Here is a 26,403-nt window from a genome sequence, read left to right as displayed (position 1 = left end):
GAATCACTGCAGGTCACAGGATGAGTTGTACCCTGCTAAAGTGGAAACTTGGTCTGTACCATTGTCAGTGTCGGTATCAGTGAACTTAATGGTTTAAACCATGAAGCTGATTTGAACACTTTAGCAAGAAAGGGCTGGTATTTAAGATTTATTTCTTGCAATGACACCCCACAATAGAAAAGAGACCAATTGAAACTGAACTTTCATTCCTGCAGGTCAAAAGTTCTTCCAGGCTCTTAAAATAAAATGTGCTTTTCTCTTTTGTCTCTTTTCTTGCAGTCTCTTTTCACCTTTCACCTGTCACAAGAGATTCTACAGATGCTGGAAATCCAAAGTGACACACACACAACATGCTTTTGGAACTCAGCAAGTCAGGCAGCACCTATGGAGCGGAATAAACAGTCAACATTTCAGGCCGAGATCCTGATGAAGCCTTGATCATGGGTTTCAGCTGGAAACGTCTGTTTATTCCCCTCTATAGATGCTGCCTGACCTTCTGTGTTCCTCTGGTATTTTTGTGTGTTAGCGATCATTAATGCTTCACCTTTCATTTGTCTGTTTCTTAGGGTCATAGAAACATACAGCACAGAAACCGGCCCTTCGGCCCAAGTAGTCCATGCCAAGCAATTTAAACTGCTTGCTCCCATTGGGCTGCCCTTCATACCATTACCAGCCATGTACCTATCCAAACTTCTTTGAAACATTAAAATCAAGCCTGCATGCACCACTTGTGCTGGCAGCTCATTCCACATTCTCACAACCCTCTGAGTGAAGAAGTTTCCCCTTAAACTTTTCACCTTTCACTCTTAACCCATGATCTTCTTTACATCTCCTTGAAAAAAAGATGCATTTTACTGCAGGATTTCACGGAGAGATCCTTGATCTCTGTTTTATCTGATAAACGAGACTTTGCAACAGTCTAGGGTAAAAGGTTATGCAAACTTGAAGTGTTGGAGGAGGGTGTGCAGGCTCACAAATAGGGCACCCTGCAAAGTGCTGGATTCTGCACCATTCTGTGTCTGCCCTAAAATGTGATATGCGTTTTTACAGTGGAGAGAGATGGGAACCAGTTCACCAAGCAGACGCACTTCAACAACTTGTACAATATGGTGCATTACTGTGAGAACGTGGTGGAGTGTCGCAGGATACAGTTGCTAGCCTACTTTGGGGAAAATGGCTTCAACGCCCAGTTCTGCAAGGAGCACCCAGAAGTGACCTGCGACAATTGTGTCCGGAAGAAAGTATGTTCTGCTTAGTTATTAGTTGTTCTTACAAATATTAGCATGGTATTACTGGATAATTAACCATTGGTACTAGGTACTGAAATATTGATTCACGTTACAAATGCTGAAGTACTATTACTTAATGAGTGGCTTGTGCCGTTAAAGCAGAGATTAGTGGACTGTAAAACATAGGAGTAGAATTAGGTCATTCCGCTCCTTTGAGTCTGACTGCCTTTTGATCATGGCTTACTTATTATCTCTCTCAACTACATTCTCCTGCCTGCTCCCATTAGAGTCAGGGCATCTGCAGATTATTTTGTGTTTGAGTCAGGGCATCAAAGGTTACAGGGAGAAGACTTGAGGAAAAATAAATCAGCCGTGATCAATGTCAGAGCAGACTTGATGGGCCAAATAGCCTAATTCTGCTCCTATGTCTCATGGTACTAGTAAAAGGGTTTTGAGGAAACAGTTCCCTGTGGCAGGAGGGTCATGAACCAGAGACCACTGACAAAAGTACCAGAAGCTGATGGGGAGAAAGTTTTCTTGTGCAGCTTGGATTCTGATCTGGATTGTGGTGCGTGGAAGAGTGAAGGAAGCAGATTGACGGGGGGGCTTTTAAAATGGAATTGATGAATAGTTAGAAAACAGACTGTGGGGAAGAACTAATGTTCTGTACAAAGATAGTACAGGCACTGGAATGAATGGCTTCCTCCTGTATTTATTTATTTTATTGCCATACAGCGTGGAATTGGTCCTTTGAGCCACGCTGCGATTTAATCTGAGCTTAATCACAGTACAATTTACAACGATCTACCAACCGGTATGTCTTTGGGCTGAGGGTGGAAACCAGAGCACCCAGCGTTAACCCACACAGTCACAGGGAGAACTTACAGGCAGCAGCGGGAATCGAATCTGGGTTGCCTGTACTGTAAAGTGTTATGTACCGTGCCGCCTCTGTGATTGTGTGCGTTAAGCCCTGCATCACAAAACAAGCCAATGGTGATTGACCTATTTAGTGATACAGCACAGAGTCGACCCTTCGGGCCACACAGCCCCGGTTAACCCAAATCACAGGACAATTTACAGTGACCATTCAACCTACCCAGTATGTGTGTGAACTGTGGGCGAAGACTGGAGCACTCACATGCCATGGGCACGTCGTAGAACCCTTACTGAACAGCACCAGAATTGAACTCTAAACTCGGGAATGCCCTGAGCTCTGATAGCGCTGTGCTATCTGCTGCGTTACCATGGTGCCCTAATGTGAAGTGTATATTCTATACTGCATTCATGAATGACACACCTGCCTTTGTTCCAGAACCATAGTATGTGCATGCAACACCTGGCATTTTCAAAGTTCAAAGTAAATGTTATTATCAAGTACTTGGATTCATATTCCTGCAGGGCATACTTAGCAAAGCTATAAAATAGTAACTATAACAACATCAGTGAAAGGTCAAGTAGAGTTCAGAAGACAACAAATTGCAAATGCAAGTGTAAATAAATAGCAAAAAATAATGAGAACATGAGATAACAAGAGTCCTTAAAGTGAGATCATTGATTGTGGGAACATCCCAATGGCAGATGAGTGTAGTTATCCCCTTTGGTTCAAGAACTTGATGTTTTAGGGGTGGTAACTGTTCTTGAACCTGGTGGTACAAGTCCTGAGATTCCTGTATCTTCTGCCCGATGGCAGCAGCGAGAAGAGATCATGGCCTGGTTGGTGGGGATCTCTGCTGATGGATGCTGCTTTCCTACGACAGTGTTTCGTGTTTTGGGAATGGTTATGCACAGCTATGGTTAATTGCATCTGGTCAATGACTGGCTGCATGTCTACAAGCTGAGATTACTCCCTCATGACAGGTGATGCACTTTGCAACAGACAGTCCGTATATCGTCACATGACTGTTCAGTGTGCCAATTGACAGCCACCAGACAATGTTCCCACATATTCTGCCACAGCATCAGGAGGTGGAATACTGGTTTATCCAGATTTATTTGTCACATGTACAGTGGTGCTGGAAAGTCTCTAAACACTCAATTTCTGCATAAATATGACCTAAAATGTGATCAGATCTTCACCAGTCCTAAAACTAGATAAAAAAGAGTCCAATTAAATAAATAACACAAAAAACATTATACTTGTTCATTTAAACGCAAACAACAGGAATTCTGCAGATGCTGGAAATTCAAGCAACATACATCAAAGTTGCTGGTGAACGCAGCAGGCCAAGCAGCATCTATAGGAAGAGGTGCAGTCGACGTTTCAGGCCGAGACCCTTCGTCAGGACTAACTGAAGGAAGAGTGAGTAAGGGATTTGAAAGCTGGAGGGGGAGGGGGAGATGCAAAATGATAGGAGAAGACAGGAGGGGGAGGGATAGAGCCGAGAGCTGGACAGGTGATAGGCAAAAGGGGATACGAGAGGATCATGGGGCAGGAGGTCCGGGGAGAAAGACGGGGGGGGGGTGACCCAGAGGATGGGCAAGAGGTATATTCAGAGGGACAGAGGGAGAAAAAGGAGAGTGAGAGAAAGAATGTGTGCATAAAAATGAGTAACAGATGGGGTACGAGGGGGAGGTGGGGCCTTAGCGGAAGTTAGAGAAGTCGATGTTCATGCCATCAGGTTGGAGACTACCCAGACGGAATATAAGGTGTTGTTCCTCCAACCTGAGTGTGGCTTCATCTTTACAGTAGAGGAGGCCGTGGATAGACATGTCAGAATGGGAATGGGATGTGGAATTAAAATGTGTGGCCACTGGGAGATCCTGCTTTCTCTGGCGGACAGAGCATAGATGTTCAGCAAAGTGGTCTCCCAGTCTGTGTCGGGTCTCACCAATATATAAAAGGCCACATCGGGAGCACCGGACGCAGTATATCACCCCAGTCGACTCACAGGTGAAGTGATGCCTCACCTGGAAGGACTGTTTGGGGCCCTGAATGGTGGTAAGGGAGGAAGTGTAAGGGCATGTGTAGCACTTGTTCCGCTTACACGGATAAGTGCCAGGAGGGAGATCAGTGGGGAGGGATGGGGGGGACGAATGGACAAGGGAGTTGTGTAGGGAGCGATCCCTGCGGAATGCAGGCGGGGGGGAGGGAAAGATGTGCTTAGTGGTGGGATCCCGTTGGAGGTGGCGGAAGTTACGGAGAATAATATGTTGGACCTGGAGGCTGGTGGGGTTGTAGGTGAGGACCAGGGGAACCCTATTCCTAGTGGGGTGGTGGGAGGATGGAGTGAGAGCAGATCCAAAAAGAAGCGTAGAGCTTTGAGACCTTCCTGATGGGGGATGGAAGTATATAAGGACTGGACATCCATGGTGAAGATCTCAAAGCTCTACGCTTTTTGGATTCCAGACCTAATCAGTTCCCCTCTACCACCACTCTGCTCCGTCTAGCGGAATTCGTCCTTACTCTTAATAATTTCTCCTTTTGCTCCTCCCATTTCCTCCAAACTAAAGGTGTAGCTACGGGCACCCGTATGGGTCTTAGCTATGCCTGCCTTTTTGTTGGGTTTGTGGAACAATCTATGTTCCGTGCCTATTCTGGTATCTGTCCCCCACTTTTCCTTCGCTACATCGACGACTGCATTGGCGCTGCTTCCTGCACGCATGCAGAACTCGTTGACTTTATTAACTTTGCCTCCAACTTTCACCCTGCCCTCAAGTTTACCTGGTCCATTTCCGACACCTCCCTCCCCTTTCTAGATCTTTCTGTCTCTGTCTCTGGAGACAGCTTATCCACTGATGTCTACTATAAGCCTACTGACTCTCACAGCTATCTGGACTATTCCTCTTCTCACCCTGTCTCTTGCAAAAACACCATCCCCTTCTCGCAATTCCTCCATCTCCGCCGCATCTGCTCTCAGGATGAGGCTTTTCATTCTAGGACAAGGGAGATGTCTTCATTTTTTAAAGAAAGGGGCTTCCCTTCCTCCACTATCAACTCTGCTCTTAAACGCATCTCCCCCATTTCACGTACATCTGCTCTCACTCCATCCTCCCACCACCCCACTAGGAATAGGGTTCCCCTGGTCCTCACCTACCACCCCACCAGCCTCCGGGTCCAACATATTATTCTCCGTAACTTCCGCCACCTCCAACGGGATCTCACCACTAAGCACATCTTTCCCTCCCCCCCTCTCTCTGCATTCCGCAGGGATCGCTCCCTACACAACTCCCTTGTCCATTCGTCCCCCCCATCCCTCCCCACTGATCTCCCTCCTGGCACTTATCCGTGTAAGCGGAACAAGTGCTACACATGCCCTTACACTTCCTCCCTTACCACCATTCAGGACCCCAAACAGTCCTTCCAGGTGAGGCATCACTTCACCTGTGAGTCGACTGGGATGATATACTGCGTCCGGTGCTCCCGATGTGGCTTTTTATATATTGGTGAGACCCGACGCAGACTGGGAGACCGCTTTGCTGAACATCTACGCTCTGTCCGCCAGAGAAAGCAGGATCTCCCAGTGGCCACACATTTTAATTCCACATCCCATTCCCATTCTGATATGTCTATCCACGGCCTCCTCTACTGTAAAGATGAAGCCACACTCAGGTTGGAGGAACAACACCTTATATTCCGTCTGGGTAGTCTCCAACCTGATGGCATGAACATCGACTTCTCTAACTTCCGCTAAGGCCCCACCTCCCCCTCGTACCCCATCTGTTACTCATTTTTATGCACACATTCTTTCTCTCACTCTCCTTTTTCTCCCTCTGTCCCTCTGAATATACCTCTTGCCCATCCTCTGGGTCACCCCCCCCCCTTGTCTTTCTTCCCGGACCTCCTGTCCCATGATCCTCTCGTATCCCCTTTTGCCTATCACCTGTCCAACTCTCGGCTCTATCCCTCCCCCTCCTGTCTTCTCCTATCATTTTGCATCTCCCCCTCCCCCTCCAGCTTTCAAATCCCTTACTCACTCTTCCTTCAGTTAGTCCTGACGAAGAGTCTCGGCCTGAAACGTCGACTGCACCTCTTCCTATAGATGCTGCTTGGCCTGCTGCGTTCACCAGCAACTTTGATGTATGATACTTGTTCATTTATTTATTTATTGAGAAAAATGATCCAATATTACATGTTTTTGTTGGAAAGAGTACATGAATCTCTGGGGTGATGCCTGCTACAAAAACTATTTGGAGTCAGGTGTTCCAGTCAATGAGATCAGACTGGAGGTGTGGGTTGTAGAGGTGCCCTGCCCCATATAAAAAAGACACAGAAAAACAGGTTACTGACAAAGCCTGCACTTCCCATGAAAGATGTTTTTGTGCATAATGCCTCGATCAAAACAGCTTTCAGAGGACTTTAGAAGAAGAATTGTAGAGATGCATGAAGCTAAAAAAGGCTACAATAGCATTTCTAAAGACCTTGAGTGTTCATCGGTCCACAGTAAGAGAAATTGTCTATAAATGGATGAAACTCAGTACTGTTGCTACTCTCCCTAGGAGTGGGCATCCTTCAAAGATCACACAAAGGGTACAACGTACAATGCTGAAGGAAGCAAAAAAGAGCCCAATGGTAACAGCAAAAGACCTGCAGAAATCCACAGAACTTGCTAAAAGTCTCTGTTTATGTGGCCACTATAAGAAAAACACATTTGAATAAGAATGGTGTTCATGGAAGGACAGTACAGAGGAAACCACTGCTCTCCAAAAAAAAAAACATTACTCAGGTCTCAAGTTTGCAAAAATCCACCTGGATGTTCTATGATGCTTCTGGGATAATATTCTGTGGACAGATGAGACAAAAGTTGAATTTTTTTGCAGAAGTGCACATTGTACATTTGGAGGGAAAAGGGCACTGCACACCAACACCAAAACTTCATCCCAACTGTGAAGCATGGTGGAAGGAGCATCATGGTTTGGGGCTGCTTTGTTGCCTCAGGGCTTGGACAGCTGGCAATCATTGTGGGAACAATGAATTCAAAATTGTGTCAAGACATTTTACAGGAGAATGTCAGGGTAGCAGTCTGTCAGCTGAAGCTTAATAGAAGTTGGATATTCCAACAAAGATCCAAAAGACGAGTAAATCAATAACAGAATCGTTTAAAAATAAGTAAATTTGTGTTTGGGAATGGCCAAGTCGAAGTCCTGACCTTAATCTTATAGAAACGTTGTGAAAGGACCTGAAACAAGCAGTTCGTGCAAGGAAGCCCACCAGCACCCCAGAGCTGAAGCAGTTTTGTGAGGATGAATGGTCTAAAATTCCTCCAAGCCGATGTGCAGGACTGATCAACAGTTACCAGAAACGTTTGGTTGAAGTTACTGTTGTACAAAAGGGTCTCACCAGTTACTGAAAGCAAAGGTTCACATTTTTCAACAAATACGTGTAATAGTGGATCATTTTTCTCAATAAATAAGTGAACAAGTATTATGTTTTTTTTGTGTTATTTATTTAATTGAGTTCTCTTTATCTAGTTTTAGAACTTATGTAAAGATCTGATCACATTTTAGATCATATTTGTGAAGAAATAGAGAAAGTTCTACAGGGTTCACAAACTTTCTAGCACTACTGTACATCAAAACATACAGTGATATATGTCATTTGTGTTAATAGCCAACACACCCAAATGTCACCACACATTCCAGTACCAACATATGCCCACAATTCTTGGCAGAACAGCACAAATACTGTAACAGCAAAACAAGTCCCTTTTCTACCCTCCACATCCTCACTCACTCACTCACCCACCCACTCAATCACACACATGGAAGGGCCTTCATCTCTAGGAAAGACCTCCTCTGGGCCTCCAGTCCTTGGCCCTGGACTCTCAGACATCAGCCCTCAGAATCTGAGAAACGAACACACAATACCCATACGTGAAAGTGTGGGTTTGAGTAAACTGGAGCCTTTGCTGCAGATTGCCAGTATGGGATTTGACCTTGCAGCATTGACGTTGGTGGTCAGTGCTCTCTAGCATGATCTACTCGGGAATATTTATCCTGACATGACCAATCATCACAGAATCTTTTAATTGCCCAAAAGCACAGCACGGAAGGAGGGCATTCTGCCTGTTGAATCTGGCGTGACTCTTTCAAAAGCAAATCCACTTATTCTCTTTTATTACCATTTATCACTGTTGAATCTGCATTGATCAGTTGTCAGACAACACATTACAAGTCCCAACCATTCAGTCAACAAGAGCTTTGTTCTTTTGAGCAGCTATTGTTTCTTAAAGTGGTGCCCAGTAAAATGTGCCAAATTTCCCTTTTGTTCTGGACTCCATCTCTGCTAATTGTCCATATTGTAGAATTACAGGACCAAGAATGTGACGGAGGAAGTGAAGCGAGTTGTGCGCTTTGTTCAGGAGCATTGCGATACTGGCAGTAGGAGGAAGTACCATGCAGCCCAACCATCCTGCCGGCTCACCCTGAACATGCTGGTCGATATCTTCCTCGGTGAGTGCAGCTTACTTCCAGGTTGTTAGATGTGGGGGTGTTATATCTGGGGTGCTCTAACTTGTATGTTTTTTTTCCTTTTATGTCTGTTCATTTTCATTCATCTCTAGTGTTGTTCGGATCAGTCCCCTCTCATCCTTGTTGTCTCCCACCCTCGCATCACTCATCTCACTCTGGTGCTCTTGCTCTCCTCCCACAACCAGGCACCCACTTTCCCCCACCTCACTTGCTGTGGTGTTCTCACACCTTCTGCAACATACAACCACCTCCGGGCATCCCAGTGACCTTTACAACAGACAGATTCACACACACAAAATGTTAGAGGACAGATGCTGAGTTCCTCCAGTATTTTGTGTGTTACTCTGGATTTCCTGCACCTGTAGAATATCTTGTGTTTATGATCAGCATGCAGGTATGCGTAACATTCAAGATTGTTTAATGCCATTTCATGTACACAAGTGTAAGGAGAACAAAATAATTGTTACTCTGAATCCGTTCAGCACAAAAAAACCCAAGGAAGGTAAAGGATACAATAATAATACTAAAAAACAACACAATAGATATACATATATAAGATAGCTTCTGGTAAACAAATTCCCACCCCCCCCCCCCCAATTCCACACTCTGACCTTTTACCTTTTCTCACCTACTTCCCCCGGGTCCCATTCTCCTTCTCTTTCCCAACCCACCTGGCTTCACCTATCACCTTCTAGCTAGCCTCTTTCCCCTCCCCCCCACCTTTTTATTCTGGTGTCTTTCCCCTCCCTTCTGAGTCCTGAAGAAGGGTCTTGAGCTGAAACATCGACTGTTTATTCATTTTCATAGATGATGCTGGACCTGCTGAGTTCCTCCAGCATTTTGGGTGTGTTACATACAATAGGTTATTTATGTTTACTGTGTCTTTTTTTAAATATTATTCACATGGGTCAATACAGGGTTTTTGTACCAAAGATCAAACCATCAATGAAATAATGAATGATCCAGTGGTCTTTCATTGGGTATTTTTAGGAGACTTGTTGGCCAGGACACAGGTAGAACTGCTTGCCCTGACATATTCCCAGGAATTGACAATGCTTGGTCTCTCCCTGAGGTGTGTGGGTAAAGCAAAAATGGATAAATTTCACTTAGTAAAGAGTAGTAAATTTAATTGGGCCGTCATGGTAGTGTAGCAGTTAGCACAACACTATTACAGTCAGGAGTCTGTACGTTCTCCCCATAATCATGTGGGTTTTCTCTAGATGTTCCGGTTCCCTCCCACAGTGGGAGGGTTTTCCAGTTAGTAGGTTCACTGGTCATTGTAAATTGTGCTGTGATTAGGCTAGGGCTAAAACGGTAGGTCGCTGGGTGGTGTGGTTCGTTGGGCCAGTTAGGCCTGTTCCGCGCTAAATTAATGAATGAATAAATCAAGCAACCAGCCAGCCAACCCACACCTCTGAGGCAGCTTATCTCATTGCGGTTTACGGGGGCTCTCTTTCCCTGTACACCCTTTGTTACTGCAGTGATAGCATGCTTCATCAGTACCTCCTATTCTGTAGACCACTTGGAGCATTCTTAAGGTTGTGAAGGGTGTTACAAAAATGCACTTGCTGCCACCCAGCGCACATGTACACCCTGTCTGAATGCCCTGCCAACCCCCAACACACTTCACGACTCGCAGGCACACTCTCATCCTGCACTGGTCACTGCTCATCTTTTATTGCTGCTGTTTCACGTATTTATACGACTGCTTGTTTTATTAAACATACTGTCTCACATAATCATGCACCTCACACTTTCTGTCAACCTGTTGATCTTCAGGCTATGCCACCCAGAGACTTCTGCTAATATTTTGTGACTGTGTGTGCTGGACCATAACTATATATGCTGTATGTGCTGGGTTATAACTATGTGTAGTGTCTGACTGTACTGTGTTTTGCACCTTGGCCCCAGAGGAACAATGTTGTACACATACGTGTACTTGAATGACAATAAACTTGAATTTGAACTTTCTTAAAGTAGAACTGGGAAATATCAGACAAAAATTATAAATCAGGCAATTAACCTGGGAACCATTTGTGAGCCATTTTTTAATTTCATGAGCAGCTAAAGCCATTTCTTTCCTGTCCCTTCAGTGTCGCCCTGGGATCAGGTACTGGTCCCTTTTCTCTAGGATTTGTGGGAATGTATTGTCCAATGCTAACTGAACTTCCCCTCAGGATGTAAAAGTGCCAGGATTCAGTCCGGAATATTTGGAGCAGGGGCTGCATACTCCCGTCACAACGTAGAGCGGCTGTTTCGGAAGCTGGTGCTAGACAAAATTCTGCGAGAAGATTTGTACATCACGGCCAATGATCAAGCGATTGCTTATGTAACTGTGGGCGAGAGAGCACAGCAAGTTCTGATGGGTTTCCTTCAGGTAAATTCATTGTTACATCAAGCTCCTAGCCCACATGCTGCATTTATAATATCTACATTGTTATCAATCATTATAATAATTAATTATTTCCTGGTTAAGTTATTATTAGTAAATATTAGTACTTACATGCTTATCTCCTTAGTGTGTTCGCTGGAAGTAACTTGATGCTGGAAATTATTAAAGGCTTTGAATTCTTGAGCCGCTGTATAACTGTCAAGTATTTATTTTATGGTGCAAGGTGGACTTTCAGGAGACAGATAATGCCAGTAGCATTAGGAAGCAGAGGAACTCAGTGACGAAGAGCGTTTCTAAACGTGAAGAGATGGTGAAGAAGTGTCTCACTGATCTGACTGAACTCTGCAAACGTCTGGGCAAAATCTATGGGGTCCATTACTTCAACATCTTTAACACAGCCACCATCAAACGAATTGCAGGTACTTTTAGATATAATGGCTGAGAAGCTAGGGCTTATCTCTTTGGACTGAAGAAGGGTGAAAAGTGACTCAGTGGAGGTGTACAAGATGAAAAGAGGCACAGATCGAGTGGAAGGCCAGAGACGCTTTCCCAGGGTAGAGATGGCTAATGTGAGGGTGCATAATTTCAAGGTGAGGGGGATGTCAGAGGTAAATTTTTTTACGCAGAGAGTGGTGGAATGTGCTACCTGCGTGGTGGTAGAAACATTAGGGACATTTAAGAGACTTAGAATCAGAATCAGGTTTATTATCACCGGCATGTGACGTGAAATTTGTTAACTTAGCAGCAGCTGTTCAATGCAATACATAATCTAGCAGACAGAAAAAATAAATAAATAAAATAAAACATAATAAATAAATAAACAAGTAAATCAATTATGTACATTGAATAGATTTTTTTAGTGCAAAAAATTGAAAAAAGTGCAAGAAATACTGTATTTTTTTTTAAATGTGAGGTAGTGTCCAAAGCTTCAATGTCCGTTTAGGAATCAGATGGCAGAGGTGAAGAAGCTGTTCCTGAATCGCTGAGTGTGTGCCTTCAGGCTTCTGTATCTCCTACCTGATGGTAACAGTGAGAAAAGGGCGTGCCCTGGGTGCTGGAGGTCCTTAATAATGAACACTGCCTTTCTGAGACACCGCTCCCTGAAGATGTCCTGGGTACTTTTTAGGCTAGTGCCCAAGATGGAGCTGACTAGATTTGCAACCTTCTGCAGCTTCTTTCAGTCCTGTGCAGTAGCCCCTCCGTACCAGACAGTGATGCAGCCTGTCAGAATGCTCTCCATGGTACAACTATAGAAGTTTTTGAGTGTATTTGTTGACATGCCAAATCTCTTCAAACTCCTAATGAAGTATAGCTGCTGTCTTGCCTTCTTTATAACTACATCGATATGTTCGGACCAAGTTAGATCCTCTGAGATCTTGACACCCAGGAACTTGAAGATGCTCACTCTCTCCACTTCTGATCCCTCTATGAGGATTGGTATGTGATCCTTCGTCTTACCCTTCCTGAAGTCCACAATCAGCTCTTTCATCTTACTGACGTTGAGTGCCAGGTTGTTGCTGCGACACCATTCCACTAGTTGGCATATCTCACTCCTGTATGGCCTCTCGTCACTACCTGAGATTCTACCAACAGTAGTTGTATCGTCAGCAAATTTATAGATGGTATTTGGGCTCTGCCTAGCTACACAGTCATGTGTATATAGAGAGGCACATGGATGAAAGAAAAATGGAGAGCTTTCTAGGAGGGAAGGGTTAGATTGATCTTGGATCAGGTTAAACGGTCAGTGCAGACCAAGGGGTCTGTAATGTTCTATGCCCATGTTCTGAGATAGATAAAGGATGGATTCTATGGCTTGTGTGATTTCAGCATTAACCTCAACCAGGAGCTTGTATTTGCTGCCATCTACAGACTGTGCTCAGCTTCTCATTAAGCAGTGAGACTCCTGATAATGATTCTGGTGAAAGAAAAGCAGTTTGAACCATTATTGTGCTTTTCGCAACCTCAGTATGTGTCAAGACTGTTTACACCAATAAATGCAATGCATTTGTTATTGCATAATCGCAAACTGCGCCAGCACTTTACACACGGTAAACTTGCACAGTGAGTAGTGTGATCATGTGGAGCTGATTTATTTACGATGTTGGTTGAGGGATATGAATAGTGTTATTACTTAAGCAATTACCCCTACTGAGGCATAGGCCATTAAAAGCAGCTGGGCCAATCTTCAAGTTGTCCCCAGGTGTAGCCCATCTTCGAAAATCCTTCTCCCAGGGAAGAGGTCTTTGGAGTTTCTATGTGTTTCTGTAGCTCTGGGTTCTTATGAGGTGAAGTTGCCTCCTCCTTTCACAGCCGAGCTTGGAACTGTTCATGGCAGAGTAGAATAGTGCTATGGGATTACTTAAATGTAATTGAAACATATACTCTATTTAATGCCCTGTCTGGAAATCAGGAAATGTAGAATTGTGCAGGAAAGTAACCCTAAAGATAGAAGATCAGTTGTGATCTTCTTAAATGGTGGAGCGTGCATGAGGATCTGTACAACTGCTGCTCCTGTTTCTTGTGGTATATTCCAATAAAAGAGCATCTCTTCTAGGACACTGTCACCTTAGTACTGCATTGGAGTTTCTGCTTAGATCTCTGTAATTGGGTTTCTTGAGTATTTTTAGTACTTTCTCAACCACAGTAATTAGTGTTTTTAGGGGAAGTTGAGAGTGGGTGTCTTCTAATTGTGTGTTTTTTTTTAAAAAGCTTGTCAGCTTTATCTTTATATTGCTTGCACGTAGCTGAACGTTAACAGTCTCCTGGGCAAATTGAATTTTGATTTTGGCTGTAGGATTTTGGGTGTAGTTGGGGATTCATCTTTACTTAATGCATGGAGAAGATGTTTCCAATAGTGGGAGAGTCTACGACTGGAGGACTTAGGCTCAGAATTGAAGGACGTCCCTTTAGAATGGAGATGAGTGGAACTTCTTTAGCAAGAGGGTGGCGAATCTGTGCAAATCATTGCCACAAGATGGATGTGGGGACCAAGTCAATGGGTATATTTAAAGTGAGGTTAACAGGTTCTTGATTAGTAAGGGTGTCAAAGATTACGGGGAGAAGGCAGGAGAGTGGGGTTGAGAGGGAGAATGAATCAGCCATGGTGGAGCAGCCTTGATGGGTTGAATGGCTTAATTCTGTTCCAATGTCTTGGGATCTTAAGAGAAGCTCACTGACTGTTATGGTCTTAACAAAAGTTGAATGATTGTTTTTGAGAACCTCGGACTACAGCTGACCTTCATACAAACCCACATTACAAAAAAACAAAGGAAAGGTTCATTCTTTCAAAATACAAAAAACTGTGTGAAACAATAGCCATTGTGGGAGATACAAGAGATTCTGCAGATGCTGGAAATGTTGAGAAACACATACAAAGCACAGGATGAACTCAGCAAGTCAGGCAGCATCTATAGAGAGACAGTTAACATTCTGGCCGAGTCTTGATGAAGGGTCTTGGCCTTGAACTGATGAGTTTCGCCAGTCCTTGATGGAGAATGCGGAAGGTTTTGCTAGTGAACACTCAACGCTGATGCCTTTCTTGTCTCTAAAAAATATTGATGATTAAAAAATTCTTTGTGCAGAGTCACTGTCGTCAGACCCTGACGTCCTTCTGCAGATAGATGGTGTCACCGAAGACAAGCTGGACAAATACGGAGGTGAACTTATCGAAGTTCTCCAAAAGTACTCTGAATGGCAACTACCAGGTGAGCAAAGTCTCTGTAGTACGGTTAATGGTCAATTTCGTTGGGTTTTGGCAAAAACATTGTTTGACCCAGTTTGCCTTTTAAGTAAGTCCTTAATTGAAGGTAACAAAAGAAAGTGTTATTTGATATTTTATATTTATTCTTTAGTTGTTCAAATGACATCAATATGCCTCGTTCATAACAGTCTCCTATAGATCTAATCCCTTTTTGGTACCAATTATTTTAAAGTTGATTATCCATTGTAAAAGGAATAAGTCTGTTTTGGAACAAAGGTCTCCTTGCTAATAAAGATTTCTTTATTTCATTATCAACATTTATCTTATTCCATAGATCAATCAAATGTTTTAAAATAGGAGATTCTTTCTTTCCCCGTATCCATTTAGATTCCCATTTATATATAAAATTTTCCGGTGTATTTTCTCCTATCTTAGCTAATTCTATTCTAATCCATCCTGGTTTTTGTTCGTCAAAGAAAGATGCAATAAATCTAAGTTGATTTGCTTTATAATAATTCTTAAAGTTTGGAAGTTGTAACCCTCCTAACTCAAATTTCCATGTCAATTTTTCCAATGATATTCTTGACATCTTACCTTTCCAAAGAAATTTTCTCACACATTTATTTAACTCTTGAAAAAATTTCTGTGGCAATTGTATTGGTAATGTTTGAAGCAAATACTGTAATCTAGGAAATATATTCATTTTTACAACATTGACTCCACCCACTAATGTAATTGGTAGTATCATCCATTTGTCAAGATCTTCTTGAATTTTTTTCAATAGTGGTAAATAATTAAATATATATAAATTCTTTACATCATTATCAAGTCTTATACCTAAGTACTTTATACCATTTACTGGCCATCTATATTGGGTTGCTAATCGACATTGGCTATAGTCTCCTTTAGTAAGAGGTAAAATTTCACTTTTATCCCAATTTATTTTATACCCTGATACTTTCCCATATTCATCCAATCTAGAAGATAATTTATGTAACGAATGCTGTGGATTTGTTAAGTAAATAAAAACATCATCAGCAAATAGGTTAATTTTATATTCATCCTGATTAACTCTAAAACCCTTAATATCTGGATCAATTCTAATTAGTTCTGCTAATGGCTCTGTCGCCAATACAATTAAAGCAGGTGATAATGGACAACCTTGTCTAGTTGCCCTTTTTAACTGGAATGGTGTTGAAATTTGACTATTTGTCACTACTTTAGCATTAGGGTTGGTATTTAAAGTTTTAATCCAGTTTATAAAAGGTGTTCCTAACCATATTTTTCTAATACTTTAAATAAAAATCCCATTCCAATCTATCAAATGCTTTTTCTGCATCCAAGGCTACTACTATACTCATCCCCTCCCTTTTTTGTGCCAAATGAATTATACTGAGTAGCCGAGTTACATTATCTGCCAATTGTATTTTTAATAAATCCTGTTTGGTCCATATGTATTAATTTTGGTAAATATTTAGATAATCTATTCAATAAAATTTTTGCTTTTTTTTTATAATCCGTGTTCAGCAAAGAAATAGGCCTATATGATGCTGGTTTTAAAGGATCGCTATCTTTTTTTGGCAATACTATTACAATCGCTGTTGAGAAAGATTCTGGGAGTTTATGTATTTTTTCCGCTTGGCGTATTAACTCCATAAAAGGAGGAAATAATAAATCTTTAAACTTCTTATAAAATTCAGGTGGAAAACCATCCTCTCCTGGAGATTTATTACTTTGAAGTGATCCTAAAGCTTCTTTAACCTCTTAATGTAAAAGGCATATCTCATCCCTTCTGTTCTTCCAAATACAATTTTGGAAGAGTTACTTGTGATAAAAACCTTTCTATCTCATTAACATCATTTTGTGATTCTGATTGATATAATTCAGAATAGAAACTTTTGAAGGTTTCATTAATTTCTAAAGGTTTATAAGTAATTTTATTTGCACTTGTTCTAATTACATTTATCGTTTTGGAAGCTTGTTCTGTTTTCAACTGCCAAGCAAGAATTTTGTGTGCTCTCTCACCTAACTCATAATACCTTTGCTTAGTTCTCATGATTGCTTTTTCCATTCTATATGTCTGAAGTGTATTATATTGTAACTTCTTATTGACAAGTTGTCTTCATTTTTCTTCTGTCATATGTCTTTCAGATTCTTTTTCTAATTTTGTAATCTCTTTTTCCAATTGATCTAGTTCTGCCATATATTCTTTCTTAATTTTAGTCGTATAACTTACTATCTGACACCTCAAATATGCTTTCATCGCATCCCGTAGAATAAATTTATCATCCACTGAATGAGAGTTTGTATCCAAAAAAAATTGGATCTGTTTTTTCATAAAATCACAAAAATCTTGACGTTTTAATAATGTTGAATTAAATCTCCATCTATAAGTCACTTCTTCCTTATCAGTCATTATTATTGTCATTAATAAAGGAGAATGATCTGACAATATTCTTGCTTTATATTCCATATTTTTCACTCTGTGTTGAATATTCATTGATAATAGGAAAAGATCTATCCTTGAGTACGTTTTGTGTCTATTAGAATAGAACGAATAGTCTCTTTCTTTGGGATTAATTCTTCTCCATATATCAATCAAATTTAAATTTTTCATCAATGATAAAGTTAGCTTTACTACCTTCGATTTTGTGACAGCCTTGGTTGATCTATCTAAGACTGGGTCTAGGCAAAAATTAAAATCTCCTCCTATTAATATTTTTTCATGTGCATCAGCCAAATTGAAAAAAGCTTCTTGTATGAATTTTGCATCATTTTCATTTGGTGCATAAATATTCATGAGAGTCCATAATTCAGAAAAAAGTTGACAGTGTATAATCACATATCTCCCCGCAGAATTAGTTATTACATTTTGTATTCTAATTGGTAACGTTTTATTAATCAAGATTGCTACTCCCCTCGCTTTTGAATTAAATGAAGCTGCAACAACACTACCCACCCAATCTCTCTTTAATTTCTGATGTTCTGTTTCTGTTAAATGCGTTTCCTGTAAGAAGGCTAAATCTACTTTAATTTTCTTAATATGTGTTAAGATTCTTTTCCTTTTCACCGGTCCATTAAGCCCATTAACATTAAAGCTCAAAAAATTCAATAAATGAGTCATTATTCTTAACGAAGTTACTCCAATCTAAAACATTACTTAACATCTCAACTCTCATAGTTCCTTGGGGAATCTCTTTAAACTTCACCATGTTGCTATGTGTTTCCCTCCCAATCATCCAGGCAAAAAGAAAGAAATAAAAGATAGATATGATACAAAGAGAAAAATAACAAAATACCCCCCTACTAATGCTGTGAATGAAAAAAAACACACTACCCCCCTCCATTTTGCAGGTCGTGGCTATTGCCACGCTTGCACACCTGAATACCGTAGCGATTGGGCAGTATTTCTTCCAGCTCCCTCGTAACAAAAAAAATTGTATATATATAAAGAAAAATTAATGTCACTATTCCCACTAATATTCCTTAAACTTTAACCTTTCTTCCCCTCTATCATATAATTAATAATATATTTATATATTCTTCCGCCTTTAAAAATCCAGCAAGTCTATTCCTTGACCCAATCTTCATCTTTAATCCATCTTGCTCCCCTGGGTTTGTTCTTGTATCTTCAAAAAATCTCGCACAAACTCCTCCACCTTCCGGTAAGCGTCAAAAAATCTTTTTTCTCCGTTATCCAAAAAAATCTTCAAAGTTGCAGGATAACGCAATATAAATTGATAACTGTGATCCCATAGGACTTTTTTCACTGGATTAAATTTCTTCCTTCTCTTCAAAAGCTCATAACTTATGTCAAGGTAGAAAAAAATTTTGTTCCCTTCTATCAACAATGGTCCTTTTCTCTTCTTGGCAGCTTGGGCAGCTGCCTGTGGAATCCTTTCTTTGTCTTGAAATCTTAAACATTTTATTAAAATTGATCGTGGATATTGGTCATCTTGTGCTTTTGGTCTTAGAGCTCTATGTGCCCGCTCAATTCCAATTGATCGGTCTTCCTCTTTCATTTGCAAAGTTTCCGGGATCCATCTTTGAAAAAATTTTATTGGATTGTCTCCATCTGTACCTTCTTTAAGACTAACAATCTAGATATTATTTCATCTACTAAAATTTTCCAACACGTCCACTTTTTCCAACAGTCGATTTCTTTCCGTTTTCCAGACAAGTATATCATTTTCTGTTTTTTCCACTCTGTTCCATTGTTCTTTCCAACTTTTGAAGTTTCTTATCGGTCTTCTCCTGTCTTTTCATAGCTTTATCATACCTCATCTTCATGTCTCTAAGCTCTATTTTTAATGCTTTTAATTCAATCATTACTTGCAATAAGGCCTCTCTTATGTCTCCATCACATGGTTTACTTTCAGTCTCTTCTAGTTCTTCCTCCTCTTCTTCATCTGTGTTCTCTGCGGAATCCAATTCTGACACTGAGTCACTTTCACTTGCAGTAGTCGTCGGATCTTGTGATTTGAGTTGTACTGATTTGCGCATGCGTACTTCTTTGCACATGCGCAATTCCGGCATCTTCTTCCCAGGGACTGCTACCGCTGCCATTGCACCCTGTTCTTCTACGCCAGAGATAAAATGTGTCTCCTCCGAAGGAGATCCAACCTGAGTCCGAGGTTTCATCGCTGCAGTAGGCCCTTTTTTCTTCCCATCTCGCGGCGACTTCACAACAACAGGCCTCTTCTTTTGCAGTTTACGAGGCATATCGTAAAATAGTCTTGAGAAGTCCTGACGAAGGGTCTCGGCCTGAAACGTCGACTGCGCCTCTTCCTATAGATGCTGCTTGGCCTGCTGCGTTCACCAGCAACTTTGATGTATGTTGTTGAGAAGTTTATAAGTAGTTTTCGGAAAGTACTTATTAACTTTGCTTTGTTTAGATGGTACTTTGCTGATTTTTTAAGGAAGAGCTGGATTTACACGTCTCAATCCCACGTCATCATGTGACGTCCCCCGAGACACCACTTCTTGAAGGTGTCCTCGATGATGGGGAGTGTTGTGCTTGTGATGGAGCTAGCTGAGGCCACAACCTTCCATAGCTGATTGCCATCTTCTGCATTAGAGCTTCCGTACCAGGCCGTGGTGCAACCATTCACAATGTTCTCTACCCTACAGCTAAACAAATTTGCAAGTATCTTTGGTGACATAACTTCTCCGCAAATCCAGACGAAGTGTAGCCGCTGCCATGCCTGCTTCATAATTTGTAGAGCCCGGAAGAGATCCTCAGAGATGAACACAAGCAGTGTTCCGAAGGAACTCGGCAGGTCAAGCAGCATTCATGGAAGGGAATAAACAGTGGAGACTCTTCATTGGAACTGGAGAGGAAGGGGAAGGAGTACGAGCTGGCAGGTGATGGGTGAGATCAGGTGAGGGGGGAAGTGTGTGGGTGGGGGGGTTAGATGAAGTAAGCTGGAAGGAGATAAGTGGAAGAGGTAAAGGTATGAAGAAGGAGTAATCTGATAGGAGAGAACAGTGGACCATATCATCAGAGATGTTGCCATTACAAATAACTTTACAATCAATTTGAAGCGTAGTCACTGTAGTGAAATACGCAGCAGCCAATTCACAATATGATAATCAGCAGATTCATTATTCATTGAGATGATTTTAGCTGAATGATGAAGTGTTTGCTGCTCTTCTCTGAGATAGTGGAGTCTGAGGACACATTGAAGCTGTTAGTGATATTTCATATAAAAATGGCACCTTCCATCGCTCCAGAACGAGGGGTCACAGTTTGAGGATAAGGGGGAAGCCTTTTAGGACTGAGATTAGGAAAAACTTCTTCACACAGAGAGTGGTGAATCTGTGGAGTTCTCTGCCACAGGAAACAGTTGAGGCCAGTTCATTGGCTATATTTAAGAGGGAGTTAGATATGGCCCTTGTGGCTATGGGGATCAGGGGGTATGGAGGGAAGGCTGGTGCAGGGTTCTGAGTTGGATGATCAGCCATGATCATAATAAATGGCGTTGCAGGCTCGAAGGTCCGAATGTCCTACTCCTGCACCTCTTTTCTATGTTTCTATGTTTCGTTTTCCAGTGTGGCATCAGCCTCAAGTTTAATGATAAACTTTAGCTGGGACCTGTAAGGAGGAGGAGGTGATGCAAGGGGAGGTGGTCTCTTATAACCCCTCAACTAGAGCAGGAATCAGATCCACAACTGCGTTCAGCCTCTTCCCAAGTAACTGTCAGACCTTTATTTCATCTGTCTGTAAGCTGCATTTGATATAGACTGAGGCAAGGAATAGTGTATAAATAAATGTAGAATGAGAGTATAGTTGATCAGTGATAAATGAGGCTCTACATTTTGTAGGTGGAACATAGAAGCCACTTTCTATTTGGTAATGAATAAATAATTCCAATTCAAATTTAGATTTATTTATCATGTGTATATTGAAACGTGCATCCGGTAAGATGGTGGCGCATTCGTATGCAGCAGCCTCTCATGGGCCAACCAAAGGTGTATTTTTTCTTTGTTAAATGTCTTTTTTATGATCGCAAGACAATGCTGGACTCCAAGAACTTTGGGTATTTCAGGTCTACCCCATCAGTGAGCTGCTGGTAGGTGGAAATGTAGACCGTGTTGTTGACTGCTACAGGAAGGGATCGGAGTTGTTGCGTGAGGGCAGTGTGCGGTGTAACCGTGGGTGGTATCTTGGACATTTCTCTTGTGATGGCAAGACCCTGTTGGACATGGATAATGTAAGATGCCGTTGATCTGTTACCCGTGTTTGGTGGCACGACAGATGTGAGGGGAGCTACATGACCTCAGTTGTAGAGAGGACTAGGCTTTAAGCTGCCGGCTTGCCTGCTGCTGCAGCCCAGAAGGTATAGCGTGGCGCCTATGCTCGGTTAGGGGCTGACCCCTCCTGTGTTTGATCGGTGGAATGACTGGCTGAATTGCGTACGTATGTTTGTCTGCACATTGCTGAGAACTGTACCAACTATTTGCGGGACATGTTGCCCAGGAACTTCGGCTATATATATGTTTATTTTTGCTCACTGAATGAATATGTTTTACACCTTGGCCCCAGAGAAACACTGTTTTCTTCTGTTATATTCATGTCATATGTATTGGCGTGTGGCCAAGTGGTTAAGGCGTTCGTCTAGTGATTCAAAGGTCGCTAGTTTGAGCCTCGGCCCTAATGCCCTTCCCTTGGACAACATCGGTGTCGTGGAGAGGGGAGACTTGCAGCATGGGCAACTGCTGGTCTTCCATACAACCTTGCCCAGGCCTGCGCCCTGGAAACCTTCCAAGGCGCAAATGCATGGTCTCATGAGACTAACGGATGCCTATAAACTATTCATGTGTGGTTGAATGATAATTAAACTTGAATTTGATTTTTGATTTGACTTGTTTGTGTTAACAACCAACACAACCAAGGATGTGCAGGGGGCAACCTGTAAGTGTTGCTGCACATTCTGACGTAACCCGCAATTGTCACCACATTGCAGTGCAACATACCATGCCCACCATGCTTGGCAGAACAACACAGAACATACCAAGTGACAAAGCAACAAGAGCGAAACGAGCTCCCTCCCTCCTACTCATGCACATACACAGTCCACCAATCCCAGGACAGGCCGAGGTTAGAGAATATACAATGTAGTAACACATTTTAATAAGATTCTTTTTATTACATATAACGAGCAGTGGGATTCATTTCTGGAAAAATAATATTGAAAAGCAGGTAAATTCTGTTCAGTTGTTCTACATTTGCAGTGCCAGTGTCCATTTTATAACAAAAGATAGAAGCACTGGCAGAAGTACAAAGACCAGTGACTGAGGTGACACCAGCATTTCAAATAAATGATGACCGTTTGGAAGTATGAAACATGAACTGCTTTCTCAGGGACAGGGGTGTTCCCAGTTCTAGAGGAGAGCATAAGTGTGAAAGAATCACTAATAAACCCAGAGAGTGTGACAATATGACATAGGAAAGGTGCAGGTGAATAGAAATACATTTAAATTGAAGTTGGGTAAAAGTTAGTGAGTGAGTTATTGAACACAGATTTGTTCCTGTTTAACTCCCTTTCCAACACCAACCTCAGTAGCATCTTGCATTTAACCAGCACATTTAACATAGTAAATTGCCCCAAGATGTATAAAAGACATAATTTGCTGCCAAGCCACCAAAATGGTTTAGAAGAGGTCCAAAGCTAGATGAACAAAATAGATTTCAAAGAACGTCTTGAAGGAGGGGGAGTGGTTGAAGGACTAAATTCCAGAGCTCTGAGCCTGGGAAGTTGACAGCATAGCCATTATTGGTGAGATAATTTGTGCAGAATTCGTGAATTGAGGAAAGTACAGCTCCGAGACATGAATGCTGGAGAGCATTGAGAGGTCCTTATCAGACTGCAAAAGGATAACTAGTGGGACACAGGGGATCAGATTACTATTTACAATAATATCCTGAAGGAAGAACAGGTATGTAAAGTTTCCAAATGTGATACTATCAAGAAGATGGGTGGAAGGGTATGTTGTAACTAACTTTCAAGGACTCTGCAGCTCATGTTCTTAGTATTTTAGTATTTATTTCTTTACTTATCTATTTATTATTACCGTTACTTTATTTGCAGTTTGTTGTCTTTCGCACGTTAGTTGTTTGTCAGTCTTTGTGTGTAGTTTTTCACTGACACTATTGTATTTCCTTGTTCTACTATGAATACCTGTAAGAAAATGGTGTAAGTTCTCCTTTGGTAAACTTCCCCACTCAACCATGTCGCCTTTTTGTGGGTCAACAGAAGAGGAAGCTGCTGAAGCTGGTGATTCCAGCAGCTGGATAGACTGCCGGAGACCCCAGGATGAGGAAGAATCTGAGGAAACTTCAGTCTACTTCAGGAAAAACAGAGGGGGCTCCATGAGGAAACGGAAGCGGGTCCCACATTATAAGAGAGCAAAGAAACGGAAAACTGGTTGCAACAGCCAACCACCTTCAAAAAGGTGGGTGATCCTTTGTAAAAGATTAAGTACTGTCCACAGTCATAGGAAGCATATTATAACTATGCTGGGACTCCTTCACGGTTCCTGTAGTGAATGTAATTACCTTTGTATGTTGTTAAATTCCAAACCCTGAGATGGTGAGTAATTGGATTTATTGCAGATTAGCATTTTTTGGGGTCTAGTGAGATTGTAAGTAATTGCAGTGCATTCTGAGCATTAGTTAATTGAGGCAGCTGCTTATTTGGGACAAAATGTACTGGTCCAAAATTAACCAGAATCCATTATTTCTATAATATGTTGCACTTTATATTGTATTTGAGGATTATATTTCTGCATATTCCTATGTGGCCTATTCAAGCTTTTAAAATGCTCAAAGGTTTCATAAACCAACTTCTGGTTGTTGCACCCTTAAACTGGAATATCCCCAGATAGCAAAAGTCAATCATAATGCATCAAAACCCCCTCTCCTACCTGTTTATTTCCTCTCCACTCCTGGTTCAAACCATGGCATGTGCTGGTGACATTGGTCTCTTCATTCGTGTTTCTCAAATTTAAAAAATCTTTAATCCCAGTGGTCAGCATTGTCACATTAATAGAGTTTGCTTATGACACAGGGCATAGCTGATGATCATACACAATAGTTGATAATTGTACGGATAGCCGATGACTGAGCACTTTTAAAGTAATTTACTATCATCTGCGCAAGTCTATGTCTACACAGATGCAGTGAAAGACTTCCTTGCAGCAGCATCACAGGGACATAGCAGTCACAAAAAAAACATAAATTATACACGACTGTTATAAGAAAGAATACAATTAGAACAAACAAAAGAATGATCAAAGTGGCACACGTAAAAAATGCTGGTGAACGCAGCAGGCCAGGCAGCATCTATAGGAAGAGGTACAGTCGACGTTTGGGGCTGAGACCCTTCGTCAGGACTAACTGAAAGAAAAGATAATAAGAGATTTGAAAGTGGGAGGGGGAGTTCCGAAATGATAGGAGAAGACAGGAGGGGGAGAGATGGAGCTAAGAGCTGGAAAGTTGATTGGCAAAAGGGATACGGGACTGGAGAAGGGAGAGGATCGTGGGACAGGAGGCCTAGGGAGAAAGAAATGTGGGGGGGGGGAGCCCAGAGGATGGGCAAGGAGTTATAGTGAGAGGGCCAGAGGGAGAAAAAAGACAGAGAGAATATTCTGTCTGGGTCGCCTCCAACCTGATGGCATGAACATTGACTTCTCTAACTTGCGTTAATGCCCCACCTCCCCTTTGTACCCCATCCCTTATTTATTCTCTCTCTCCCTCTCCCTCTCCCTCTTGGCCATCCTCTGGGCTCCCCTCCCCCTTTCTTTCTCCCTAGGCCTCCCGTCCCATGATCCTCTCCCTTCTCCAGCCTCGTACCCCTTTTGCCAATCACCTGTCCAGCTCTTGGCTCCATCCCTCCCCCTCCTGTCTTCTCCTATCACTTCGGATCTCCCCCTCCCCCTCCCACTTCCAAATCTCTTACTAGCTCTTCTTTCAGTTAGTCCTGACGAAGGGTCTCGGCCTGAAACGTCGACTGCACCTCTTCCTAGAGATGCTGCCTGGCCTGTTGCGTTCACCAGCAACTTTGATGTGTGTTGCTTGAATTTCCAGCATCTGCAGATTTCCTCGTGTTTGAGTGATCAAAGTGGTCATAGTGTTGCCAAACTAGTGATTAAGGTTGTACCAGCTGGTTTAAGAACTGAGTGGTTGAAGGAAGGTAGAAAGTTCTTGAACCTGATGGTGTTGAACTTTGGGTTTCTGTACCTTTTGCAAGAAGATGGCACGTCCCATTTGGTGGGGATCTTTGTTCATTGATGTTTACTTCCTGAGGCATCACTTCCTGTAGATACTGCCGATGGTAGGTATATCCTATACTCTGTGTAGCTTCTTATGGCAATTTGAATGCGCAGCACATGAGTTTTGGAATTAAGTTTATATATGGAGATGGATATCACATGACATGGGTCACTGTATCTCTGATCTTTTCAAAATGAGAGAATCTATTCTGTCCAATTAAATCACTTATTATTAAACGACAATCTATCAGTTTGGTCTTCATAATTTTGTTGGCTTAATTAAATATGTTCCCTGTTCTTATTTGCTGCATTGGATAGTTTGACTTGCAGAGTTGTTGGGTATTATTTAACGACTGACACAGCAGGAACAAGACTCATCTTACAAAATTAATAGTAGCATCACAGTCATATTTACCTCTCCGTTTTCCCAGGGATAAGGGTGCTGAGGCCAAATCAGAACTTGGGACTTTGTTCGCAAACACAAGGAATTCTGCAGATGCTGGAAATACAAGCAACACACATCAAAGTTGCTGGTGAACGCAGCAGGCCAGGCAGCATCTCTAGGAAGAGGTACAGTCGACGTTTTGGGCCGAGACCCTTCGTCAGGACTCCCCCTCCCCCTCCCACTTTCAAATCTCTTACTAGCTCTTCCTTCAGTTAGTCCTGACGAAGGGTCTCGGCCCGAAACGTCGACTGTACCTTTTCCTAGAGATGCTACCTGGCCTGCTGCGTTCACCAGCAACTTTGATGTGTGTTGCTTGGGACTTTGTTCTTTTGCTTACACACTTATCCAGTGAGCCATTGGAGGGAGCCCTTACACAACATTTGAAGGTGGCTCAGAGGGAAGGACGTGACTCAAAATGGAAATATTCTGGCTTCTTCCTGCCTTCATCTCTTGCTGC

General features: G+C 42.1%; 1 protein-coding gene across 3 annotated transcripts in view; it reads left to right on the top strand.

Annotated features, from left to right (window-relative positions):
- Nucleotides 1–26,403, top strand: part of blm (BLM RecQ like helicase) — an 88,822-nt gene that overhangs the window by 59,783 nt on the left and 2,636 nt on the right. For all 3 annotated transcript variants that reach the window (XM_063066221.1, XM_063066222.1, XM_063066220.1), the window contains 6 exons: nucleotides 1,051–1,241; nucleotides 8,471–8,618; nucleotides 10,814–11,013; nucleotides 11,252–11,447; nucleotides 14,610–14,732; nucleotides 23,485–23,683. In XM_063066221.1, coding sequence (XP_062922291.1) covers nucleotides 1,051–1,241; nucleotides 8,471–8,618; nucleotides 10,814–11,013; nucleotides 11,252–11,447; nucleotides 14,610–14,732; nucleotides 23,485–23,683 — 1,057 coding nt within the window. The remainder of the gene's footprint in view (nucleotides 1–1,050; nucleotides 1,242–8,470; nucleotides 8,619–10,813; nucleotides 11,014–11,251; nucleotides 11,448–14,609; nucleotides 14,733–23,484; nucleotides 23,684–26,403) is intronic.

Source organism: Mobula hypostoma, chromosome 13 (genome assembly GCF_963921235.1).
Source record: "Mobula hypostoma chromosome 13, sMobHyp1.1, whole genome shotgun sequence".
NCBI classification, from domain to species: domain Eukaryota; kingdom Metazoa; phylum Chordata; class Chondrichthyes; order Myliobatiformes; family Myliobatidae; genus Mobula; species Mobula hypostoma.
Note: the sequence above shows the minus strand (reverse complement) of the source record. Positions and strands in the feature narration are given on the sequence as shown.